Source organism: Manacus vitellinus, unplaced genomic scaffold (genome assembly GCF_001715985.3).
Source record: "Manacus vitellinus isolate BGI_N305 unplaced genomic scaffold, ASM171598v3 scaffold_47_pilon, whole genome shotgun sequence".
Classification (NCBI taxonomy): domain Eukaryota; kingdom Metazoa; phylum Chordata; class Aves; order Passeriformes; family Pipridae; genus Manacus; species Manacus vitellinus.
The window spans coordinates 781,519-793,587 of record NW_021940585.1 but is presented as its reverse complement, the minus strand read 5'-3'; the positions used below and the strand labels follow the sequence as shown (position 1 = coordinate 793,587).

Genomic DNA, 12,069 nt, shown 5'->3' with positions numbered 1-12,069 from the left:
TGTGTTTGGTGTGTTTTGCTGTGTTTGGTGTGTTTGCAGAGACACGTCACAGCGTTGGATGAGTCAGAGATTCCCACGCACACACTGCCCTTAATTAACCGTGCATGTGGGCCTCGTTGGGAACAGTTATTTGACCAAAGTATTTCACAGTAGTCTAATCAGTGCTTTACAAAGCTGATTTATTGCCACATGAAATTAATAAAACTGCTTCTCTAACTTTCTAAAGCCACAGTTACCTTCAGGAGTGTAGATCCTGTTCTGCTCCTGCCAGCATTGCTGTTGGATGTGTGAGGCTTGGGCAGGCGTTGGTTCTTTGGGACATGATTGATTATTGCTTCCAGGATCAGAACTGCTCCTGGCAGTGTTGTAAACCAGCATTATTCCCTGAGTTATCCCCTACTGAAACTTCATTTCAGATATCAGAGCTCTTTTGTTGGGCTGTCAGTAGTCCTGGACATGGGTCTGTCTGTTAGTTGCTTGTGTTGTATTTTGAAGTTTTCTTCTGTGTTACAGCATCTAGAGACTGATTTGGTAGAAATGGGAGGAGAGATTTACATGATAGTAAATTTTCCTAAAAGACTGATTAACTGCAAAATCTGAAGGACTTCTGTCATTTTAAGTTTTAAATGATTTTGTGTCTTCTGGAGGGGTAACTAGATAATTTCTCAGAATTGTTTTCTGTGAGCTTTTGGCAAAGACTTCTAATGGTGGCAATGAATCTCTAATACCATACTGTTCCCAGGACACTGTGAACTGGGATTTTCCCTATTTATCCGTCTCTGTGAACAAAGTTATTCACATTAAGTTGAAACAAAATAGAAGTCGATAATTGCAATGCTGTCTCAGCACTTGAGGGTTTCCACTGGGTGTGAAGTGATGGTGACCTCTGTTATTGTGCAGCAGAATGATCTGTCTTCACTTTTAGAGTTGGTGTCTTCCCCTCTTTCCAACGGATGTATTGTAGAGTTTACGTTCTGTTTGTTCTGTATTATGTGATGTGATCTTAGAAACACTGCATTACAACTTTGCTTAACTGCACTGTAGCAGGGTTACTTTCTTACTTATGGTCATGTGATGCATATCCTTAATTCTTTCTTCTTTTGGACGTTTAGCATGGAGTGGGTAAAGCCTCTGGAGTCCAAAATAAGAAGGTTTGGTGCTGACTGAACTATAATTCAGTGGTGACTTTCATAGTGCTTTGCAAAAGAGATTTCTTGCGCTGAAGGAGAGTGATTGCTGCCATTCCAGTCTTGTTCTCTGAACAGAGCTAGCCCTGAGGGGCTTTTTAGAGTGATCCAGGGAGTGATTTGGACTTTCCAGACCTACACATGCCAGTAACAGGAATAGGCTGTCAGGTGGAAGTGATATTTCCCCTGCTACCCTGTTATGGGCAACATGGAAGGTGCCAAGTCACATGAGACTGAAGAATCTTGGGGTTGTTACCTGGAGAAGGGGGCACAATTTGGGCATTAATCACAGCAAAGCAGGGTAAGTTCCAGGAAGGGTCTAGAAGCAGTTCTTGAGCACAGACAGCAATCATGTGTCAGGTGCCCTGAGACAGTCTGGCATTATCCACATTTTGGGTAAACAGGTAGAACAAAGCTGGGAACAGGTCTGGCAAAATTGACCTGTCCTAATTCTCTGCCCAGGGCTCTCAGAATTCTTGACAATGCCTTGCTGTGAGATGGGGGCTTAAATAGGTAGAAGAGGAGAAATGGAAATGGAACAGGTCAGTCCTTCAAAAATAAACCAGGAGCTGCCATTTTATGCCTTTAGGATGTCTCCAAAATGAGTATCAAGATGTCCTTGCTGAGCTGCACAATTGCAGTCTGTAGGTCCTCAGACCTATATATATGTACATATATATTTTACAGAGCACACAGAGCTCTTCTCCATCTTCACTGTTAGATGATCTTCACAGCTGGGGGTTTTACTTTTCTAAGGCAGTCACAAGAATATCTTCTCTGAGTCCTTGCCTGCCTGTGTAACACTGCCAAAGCTTCCTGGAGTGCTGGATTTTCTTTATACAGGGCTATCAGAAGATTTCAAAATTAAGAAATAGATTTTTTTATTTGCCTCAAGTTTTCCTATTGAACTCGAAATATCCTTGACTTTCTGAAGAAGGTTGGAGCAGCATAAAAAATAGGAAGGCAGTAACAGGGAGAATGCTCCATCTTGCACAGCTGACAGACAGTTCTTGTCATCTCCCTGTGGCTGCAGGGACTGACGAGCCATCCTGAAGCTACAAGGGAAATCTCTGAAACTTGACCTGTGAAACATTTCAGTCTCACAATCGGGCCTTTCAAAGCCAAGAGCAGTAAAAATTTCTGACTTTCAAAGCTCTTAATTTTTCTTTTAGTAAGCCAAAAGGGAGGTTAATGTGCTGGTAACCTTCTTGGGCTTACTTGGAGGCTCAGTCCTGGAGTTTTTCAAGTGGATTACGGTGACGTGGCTTGTGGGCAGCTGAGGAGGAGTAAAAGGACTTACTCATCTTCCTGTGGGTGAGTCTGCCCCAGTCTCCCTGTGCAGAGGTCACTTACACCCGCTGAGGTATCTTTATGCAAAAGAAACGTTGTTGTGTGCACAAACCCCCAGATTGTGTGCACAAACCCCCAGATTCCTGCAGCAAGGCCCCTGACAGGATCTACCTCGCAGGTGGGCAGGGAAATTTTCTGCTGGGAGAGATAAAACTGAGCATTTCACAGTCCAGAGAGAGGACTGATACTTTTGGTGTTTATAGATAGTATGTAGTGTTTGAGCTTGCATCCTCTTTAGAAAACCTTTCATAAAAATGTAGGAGCTTCATACCAAGTGCCCTTTGCAGGTCTGTGCTCAGTGAGCTGGAGAGAGACAGCTCGAAAATGTTATTATTTAGAAGAACCTGGGTACCAGAGTAACTGTAGCATTGAGAGTAACTTAACATTGTTACACAGCTCGATTTCTGTTTGTCAATTTTGTGTTCATATCCTTTCTGATAGGTGTTTATTACATACTTTTATAGGATTTTCCCAGAGAAAGCAGAATATTAATGATGTAGATGATAGGCAGAAGGAGTATTTCTGTAGCTCACTCACCAGTAAGGAGTTGGAACAGCACAAACTGAACATGGCTCATGTTAAAGGGGTATGAAATTGGGTAATGGAAAGATTTGAAAGATGGTTTTGAATGAGGAGCAGTTACTCTGTATAAACTTTTGTCAACAACCTTGGAAGACAACAGAAAATCTCAGCTTTCCCCTAATATCTAATTGTCCAGAGTTTTGCCAATTACTGATTACAATAACAGTCCACTCAGGGATTTGGATTTCTTCTCAAGGGGGACACAAACAGTCCATGTTTCAGTCTGGCTGGAGGGTACATCTAGAACAGGGTTTGTGGTCTGGGCTTCATGGTTTCCCTTACAGCATCCCTGGAAACAGTGACTTAAATCCCCAGCTCTTGTGGGGAGCTGAGATGAGCTCCCTGTGGTGTGAAATGGATAGAAGTGCTGTGATATTCTTGGCTCCAGAAGCTGACACAGTGTAGTGTCAGTAAGTAACATAAACACATGATCCTTGTGTTTATTAAATAAATCTTCCAGTATAACATCTCTCCATGTTGTGTTCACAAATCAAGGAGGTTATTCAGAGAAAAAATCAGAAAATGGTTGAAGATGGGAAGCCCAGTGACCAGCTGTGAAGAGAGGTTTCTTTTAGCTGTAGGAAATTAATTCTTCCCTGGCTCACCTGGGGAACAGAGTTTTTTTTAATATGTTGGTAAAAGATAAAGCAAGATCCAGTGGCTTCAAGTTGAAACTAGAAATATCCAGACTGAAAAAGAAAAGGAAGTAAAAGTTTGCAAATTGTAAAGAATGAGGGTAATGATTCATTGGAACATTTTATTGGAGTTTTTTGGTACGTCTTCATTATGTTTAAGCCAGGATTTGATATTTTCTAAAAAGAAAGTTTTCCTCAAAGAAAGGCTCCACTTCAGTACCTCTTCAAGGCAGTCTGGTAGGCTGGTTTATACAGGAAGTCAGATTAAGATACTTAAAGTACTATTATGGTTATTGGATTTTTGAATCCACACCGTGTGCCAAAGAGAAGCAAATGGTTGGTCACTGGATTCTCGTCAGGTATTGTCAGATTTCAGTGTATGATCTTTTGTGACACGTTCATTGGATTTGGCAATACTTGCTCTTCAAACTGTACCTCATGATCTCTGATGAATTATGCACTGACATTGCTTTTTAAATTTGCAACTGATATACTAAAACGATTTTAAAGGAAATAGCATTTACTGTTGTTACAGCTGTAAACAGGTTACAGACAGCCTCAAACTCTGACCTTTGCAGTTATACTGGCACGTGTTTGGATGTCACTGTTAGTGAATTGACCTTCCTGTTTCCATTCCGTGCTCTCCAGTGGATGCCAGATGGGAAAATCTCATCCTCAGTGCAGAGCACAATCCCAAACGGTGTCACTGCAACCAACAAACTTTTGTTACTGTGACTTCACTTCTGGATCTGGTGATTTAACCCAGCCCCCCCCTTGTCCCCCGTGTGCTGGGCTCATCCCACAGCGTGGGCAGCAGGTGAGGGGGGGATTCTGCCACGTTTGTTTTCAAAACAGCCAGTCCCCAGCCTGTATCATTGCAAGAAATGACTCTGTCCCAGGGCCAGGACTTGGCAGAACTTCCCGAGATGCCCATCAGCCCATTTTTCCAGCCTGGATAAGTCCTTTGGAATATCAGCCTCCAGCATTTCAGCTGCTCCAGACAATTTGGTCTCAAGCACAGACTCCCTGAGAACCCATGAAGCATTTTGAAGGGGACGATCAGGTTAGTCAGGAAAAGTTTGCCCTTGGCAAATCCTTGCTGACTGGTCCCAGTCACCTCCTTCATGTGGTGGAAGTAGCTTCGAGGAGGATTTACTCGGGAACTTTCTTGGGATGGTGGTGCAGTTGCCTGGCTCATGGTTAGCTGGGTGCTCCTCCTTACAGGTGACAGAAACCTGTGCCCAAGCTGTGTTCCCAGGTCCATACCAGGCCAGATTTTTAAAATTAATAGTTGGGCACTTTGTTTATTCTTTGGTACCTGCAGCAATTAACTGGGATGGAAGAGTCCATTGCCATCTGAAAGGAATGAGAGCCTACAGAAAGGCCCAATAAAGGAATGACAGCCTAAGGAAAAACCCAGTAAAACCCTTCAGCATTTGCCTGCTCCTCTTTATTCATAGAGCTGCATGTCTTGAAGTTCACTCTAACATGTGTCTGTTCCAATTTTGTCTGAAAGCAGAGATTGTCTGCACCAAGCATGGGAAAACATTTTAAATCCTTAAACCTCCTTGAACTTAAAGACTATCCAAAGCTCTGTCTGCCCATCTGTTTGAGTTTGATGCTGTTACCTGGTGTGACAGTGTGGAAACATCTTGAGCATCAACAGCTCCCAGTAGTGACAACTCATTTCAACCTGTTGTAGCTGATTTTCTTCAGTTTCAGAGAAAAACAGATGCTTTTTTAAACTTTTAATATATTTGGGTTCACCAGGTTGTTTTGTTGATGGCTTTGGTATTTTTATTTAGTTTTAGCTTTGAATTTTTAGTGGTACTGAAGGATAGAGAAGCTCACTGATGTTCCTGGATTGTGAAAGAGATTTGAGCACATTGTTACTGGCTTTGGAGTTCAGTGCAACAGTCAGCCTCCATAATGCCTACTCATTTATAGCTGAGTGTGAGGAGAGTTAACGTTTGCACAGTTATAAATCTGTTCTGTAAATATAACAAAGCTTCTGAGAAAGAAGAGCCTTGAAACAGCTGCAGAGGATTTGATTTTAGCTGTTTCCTAGTATTGCCCATATTGTTGAAGTTTCAGTGAAAAAAGCACAGAAACATGTTAAAATGGTTTGAGAAAGGAGTCAGAGAGAGAAGAGAAGCACTGCAACAGTGCAAGCACTCACAGCCTGCAGTAACAGCATAGCTAATGCTTTCCTCACAGGCAAGAGGATGAATCTCACTACAAGAAAGTTCCATTTTTTCCCTGCCCCAGTTGTGCCAGTGGTACAGAAGAGCTGGGCTGGGCCATGGGCAGGGCTGTGAGTGCTGCCCTACTGGGGCCTGTCAGCTCGAAAAGGTTTTACTTTATCCTCTTCCAGTGTGTTGGTCAGCTTTGGAATAAAGCACAGGTTGTCAGTTTGGAGCAATCCATCTGCCCTGTTTTTTCATCAAGCCAAAATGTGAGAAGGCTGCCTCAGGCTGTGGGAACAACTGAGGGATATTTCCTCTTCACTATCTTTGTGACCTGTGTTCTGCCTACTTGCAGTGAGCAAACCCCTCAGCTTCTCATCTCATCCCTGGAAGTGTTCAAGGCCAGGTTGGACAGGGCTTGGAGCAATGTGGTCTAGTGGAAGGTGTCCCTGCCCATGGTAGGGAGTAGAACAAGAGCTTTAAGGTCCCTTCCAACCCAAACCCATCTGCCATTCTGTGATTCATGGAGAGCCATGGGAGGAAGAAGGCAGACAACAAGCAATCAGTGTGAAGGATTTTGTTACTGTGTGCCTCTGTCACTGCACAAACCAGAAGAAATGTATGTGGCTAATTTGTGAAATGGTTCAGTCACAGTCATGGGCTTCAAACAAGACCGTGGAGCTTTCTCTGGACTGACCCTGAGTGTTCTGGATACACAGGGATCATCTTCTGGAGCTGCAGCTGCGAGGCAATCCTGCTCCATGTCTGGTCTCTCGTGCCTCCCATCTCTACTTGTACACACTGTTGTTTTGAAATCTTGTAGCCAGGTGTCCTACCCAGCAGTGTTTGAGAGTGTCTGCCCCAGGGGAAGCTCCCTCCCTGCCCTCTGGAGAACAGGGTTTAAAAACATCTTGGGATGTATTTGCTTTACATTTCAGCATAACAACAGTTAAACAAGCACCTCCAGCAGACTCAGAGGTAAATAAAGAAACACCTGGAAGTGAAAAAGACTTCAAAAGTGGAAATTAAATTTATTCCAGGAGAAGAGAGAAATTTCAGCCTTGTGTATGGCTTTACTTCTCTGCTCCTTTTTTTCCTTTGCAATTTAGCTTCAGCTATTTTAACTTAAGCTATAATCCAAGAACCATTTAAGCCTTGACTCTGCACATGCAAGTTCTAAATTGCATAGAGTGGACTAATATTGACCCCTGAGTGGAAATGATTAATTTTACTTTTTTAACTATTTAATTTTACTTTTACATTGCTTCAACTTAATTTATTAAGGACTTTAAATGAAGCTAAATGTGTTCCTGGTGAGGTCAAAATTTAAATCAGTGAGTTTATGTAGGGGTTTACACAGATTTAACTGAGTTTATTTTCAGGTATGTGTGCTCAGCCCCAAAGCTGATGCTCAGGGCTGTAATCAAGGCAATTTGAATGATTGCTGGGTACTCTGGCACAGGGAGAAGCAACACTAATGCACAGCTTTGGGAGTCAAATCAGAACCCTGATGAGCAGCACAGGGTAAACTCCATTTGAGCTGCCTAGACAGGGATTCAGGGTGAGTCTGAGCCCAAGAAATGAGGAAGAGAAAAAGACTTGTGAAATACTTGTGTTTTGAAAATGATGGCTCGAGTCATCCTGGCAGTGTGGAGGGGGGTACTGAAGGGGAAGCAAAGGTGACTAATGAGGTCTGCTTTTGAAAGCAAAGATATCAGCTTGGGAAGAGCCTCAGATGCAAATCTCATTAACCTTAAATAGAGAAGCCACTCCAACAGATGAAACAGAGTAGTGTAGCTCAGAGAGGGGTGCCAGCCCCCATCACTGGAGGTGTCAGGATGGAATCCAGAATTCCTTTTGTCAGGCACTGCTAATAAAGTAAGGAGATCATGTTGGTGGGGTGGTAAATACAAGATCTAGAGCTGACAGATGCACTCAGATTGGCAGTGCCTTTTAGTCTGTGATTTTTAGCATTCCTGTGTGCACTGGGAATGAGAAGGACAAATCCTTTTGGATACACACACGACCATCTGGAGTTGTACCAGCAGATGGAATTAAATCATAGAATTATAGAATCATTACAGTTAGAAAAGACTTTTAAGATCATCAAGACCAACCATCCACCCAGCACTGTCATATTCACACTAACCCGTGTCCCCAAGTGCCACATCCACCCACCTTTGAACACTTGCAGGGATGGTGACTCCACCACTGCCTGTGCAGCCTGTTCCAATGCTTACAGCCCTTTCTGGGAGAAAATGTTTCCCAATGTCCAAACTAAACCTCCCCTGCTGCAACTTGAGGCTGTTTCCTCTCATCCTTTCTGACCATCCTGGGTAGCAAAATAGATGGTATTTTGTAGCTGTTCCTTATAAACTCTACCTGAGTTGAGTGTATTCAGCAGCTGGATTTGGCAGCTTGGGAGGTCTCCCAGTAAAAAAATCAAGATGGGGCAGGTTCTGGGTGTCTGGAATTGGTGATTGAGGAATGTGGGGACCAGCATGTCTCTCCAGCTGTTTATGTTTCTCCAGCTGTTTGTGCTCCTGAGCTCTATTAACCTTTTTTTTTCCTGAATATTTTCTTGAGGACCCAGCTCCCCTGGTTTGCACTGGGACAAAGTTTTCCTCTGGCCAGATCCTTGGTCCTGGGAGAGCTGAGTGTTGCTCCCCACACGGGTGGCATCAGAATGTGACCACTTGTCATCTCCCTGTGGGGGATTTGTGCTGGCCTGAATTCTGCTGTTCTGATTCAGCAAAACAAACACCCTGAAACCCTCAGCTGCACAATGTTTTGATGAACTGGACATGACCTTCCTTGTTCCGGGCTGTCCTTCCATATTTTACATTTCTCTCTTTAAAAATGTGGTCGGTGTATTTAGAAAGTGGAGTTGTTTGATTGCTTAAGTTATTAGTATAAGTGCAGAGCTCTGGTTCCTTGGCCAGTAGCAGCCATTACAAATGAAAAATAATTGTCACAACATCCCATTCAGATAATTGGAGTTGAACATGATGTGAACTGCAACTGTGGTCTTACTTTGTTAAATATTCAAGTGGTTTGTGTTTGTTTTCTGGCACCAGTTGTTGCAAAGCTGTAAGGCTTTTTGATTGAAAATAAGGTAGTTGTTAAATACAATGGCAGCTTTTAAAAACCAAATACTAGAGAATTTTGAGAATTATTTTAATTAAATTCAAAGCTAAAATATTATTTATTTAAAAAAAAAAAAATGTGGAAAATGACCTGAATAAGTCTAAAGCAGGTGAGCTGCATTTGAGCTCTGACAGAATGGTTCTGTTTTGTTTGGTTTTAGTGGCAGTTAGTTGTGAGGAGGATGTTGCAGTACAGCTAATACCTGCCTGACTAGCTGTGTGGGAGTAGGTCTGGGCAAGCAAATTTCATGTTTTGGGATAAGGCTGGAGCTCCAGTTGATAAAGGTGACAGATGTATTTTTAACCCAGTATAATATGGTTGATTATTTCAATCAGTACATCTTATTTAGTTAATGAGATTACTGCAATAACGAGCAGAGACCACAGAAAACAGATGATATTTGACAGGGATCTCATCCTCTTTCGAAGAGGTATCAAACAGGGGCCAGGCAGGAATGTACTAAGAGATCAATGTTGTTCCATAATCCTCCCATTACAGTATTTATTAGCACCAACTCTGAAGTTTCTTTGATAAAGTATCCATGAAACATGCTGGAGACAGAAGGCATCTTGTTCATCCAGAGGAATCCAGATGGTTTGTTTAAATGGGCAAATGTGCTTTTTAAGGTGAGCAAATCTGTGGTTTGTACATCTGAGAAAAACACCCTGGTCCTAGTTACTGGCTGGGGGATTGTCTCCTTAAAAGCTGTAGTTTGAGGAAAAGAACAAGTCATGGAAAGTGTGGTGAGTAACAGGCTAAATGAGGCCGTTGTGTGATGCTGTGGTTGAGAGGGGTGAGTCGGTGGGAATGGGAACTGCCAGTCAGCATGGTTTCCTGGAAAATCTGCCTCTCCAGATAAACATAATCTTGTTTCATGTCTGAGTTTACTTGAGTGGTGTCTATAAATATGTACAAGAAGCAAAGATTTCTTATACCAGAGGGCTTTTTATTTTGTTGGCAAAGATTTAATCAGATTTACTGCCTGGAAGACAAAACAAGCCTGATCAAACTAAGGGGAAAAAAAGAAGTTTCTCTCAGCACTTGCAGCCTTTCTGTGAGCTCTCAGTGAGATGTGCTGATGTGATCACATACCTTTGTGTAACCTCAGAAGTGGGTAGAAATGCTGTGGTCTGTCCTCTGCAGGAGGGTCACAGTGGCTTCAGCTTGCAGCAACTCTTCCCCTGTCAAAAAATCATCCCATGCTGCAGCTCCAGGGTGGGGTATGTTGCAGGGATGGTGCCATCCCTCAGCCCTATAAATAGCTGCAGTGGGGGGGGCTTTACTTTCTGTGGAGCTGGCAGGATGGAGACGTGGCCGTGGCTCTGAGGTGCCAGCTCTGCCAACAGCTCCAAGCTTGGGCTCCTGTTCGGAATTGGGCTTTGCTGGGAAGCCTGAGCCAGATGGTTCAGCCCTTCAAGCTGTGGGGGAGGCAGGCACTCACAGGCCTGGGATTCAGTCCTGCTGAGGTAGATGATCATTTACCTTTCAGGTCCCTGACAATGTTTGGAGTAAGCTCCGAGTTCGCACAGTAATCACATTTGCAGAATCTGCTTATTTCTGGAAGCACATTTTCCTTTTTTATGTGAAAGTTGACATTGAGTTTAATTTTGTAAACTATATATTTTGTAACTGTCATGATACGTAGAGTGCTCTGTAGGTACCATTGTGGCTAGAAGGTGCAGGGAGTGGGTGTTCTTCAGTGTGACTGGAAAGTATGTTCTAGACACACCAGGCAGCAATCCTGAAATATAATAGATGTGAATCTCAGGGTGCAAGTGTGTGTATGACCTCAGACTACATCAGTTTGGTGAGAACATGCTGCTGATAATGCCAAGGTTTGATCCCTGTATGAGCCATTCACTTAAGAGTTGGACTCCATGATCCTAGTGGGTCCCTTCCAACTCGGAATATTCTGTGATTCTCTGATTTTCCCTTCTCACTGCTGATCTGTTAAGAGCAGATCCTTTTTCTTGGCAGAAGAACAGGCTATGATTTATTCCCTCTCCTATTTTGCCCTTTTCTTTTTGTTTATGCCCTGTTTTCTCTCCCCAGTTACCCAGTGGCAGACTCTTCCATGCAGCAGCCGTTATCTCAGATGCCATGTACATCTTTGGTGGCACAGTGGACAATAACATCAGAAGTGGAGAGATGTACAGGTTCCAGGTAATTCTCTGAGAAACATACTCACATCCACACCAGTTCCATGGGAATCCTTCTGGCTTTGGCTCTGGCTCTGGCCATGGAGTGTCTGGTTTGGCTCACTGTGAGCTCCATGGCTTTTGTTCCATGTCCTTCCTGCAGGCAGCCTCTACATTTCAGACTCAGCTGCCAAAGGTCAATATGTGACTTTAAAATCTTTTGAGAAATGTTATCTGGACAGACATTTTGGTAAGGTCAAGCTCTCCAGTGCTTTCTGAAGTCCTAAAGAGATCAGGACAACTTAATTTGACAAATCATTGGAAAGTGTAGCAGATGGGATTTGCCAGGTTGTTTCTTTGAGAATTGACTGTTCCTCTCCATATTCTGTCCTGTTCAGAGCTCTGAGGCAGAGCATTTTGTACTGAGGTTTTATCTCCATTCAGTACTCCCACTCCCAGCCCCAAGGAACCGTGGGAATAGAAAATTTTAAATTCAAGGTAGTCACACCAGGTCAAATCCCACCTACACTGAAGTTTATTTTTATCACTTAGACAAGTCCTGAGAGCAGGAGAGACTCCCAGCCTCCAAATCCTCATATCAGGAAGTTGTGATGAGACAGAGTTCTTCTATGTTCCCCTTTGTTATCTGTCCTTGCCCTCACCATGAACCCTTGCATGTGTTTGGTTTGCTTGTTACTTGTTCTACTTTATGTACTACACTGGGGTTGGGTTCATAAGAAAATCCAGTGATAGTAGATGAAACGTGGGCACTTTTGGTTATAGAATCTTGGAATGTCCTGAGCTGGAAGGGACCCACGACAATCATTGAGTCCAACCCCTGGCC

The 12,069-nt window shown here is 43.2% G+C and overlaps 1 protein-coding gene across 1 annotated transcript in view; it reads left to right on the top strand.

The window, feature by feature from the left end:
- LZTR1 (leucine zipper like transcription regulator 1) overlaps nt 1-12,069 on the top strand; it is a 35,149-nt gene that overhangs the window by 9,096 nt on the left and 13,984 nt on the right. Inside the window, exon 8 of the mRNA XM_029962546.1 lies at nt 11,140-11,250. Coding sequence (XP_029818406.1) covers nt 11,140-11,250 — 111 coding nt within the window. The remainder of the gene's footprint in view (nt 1-11,139; nt 11,251-12,069) is intronic.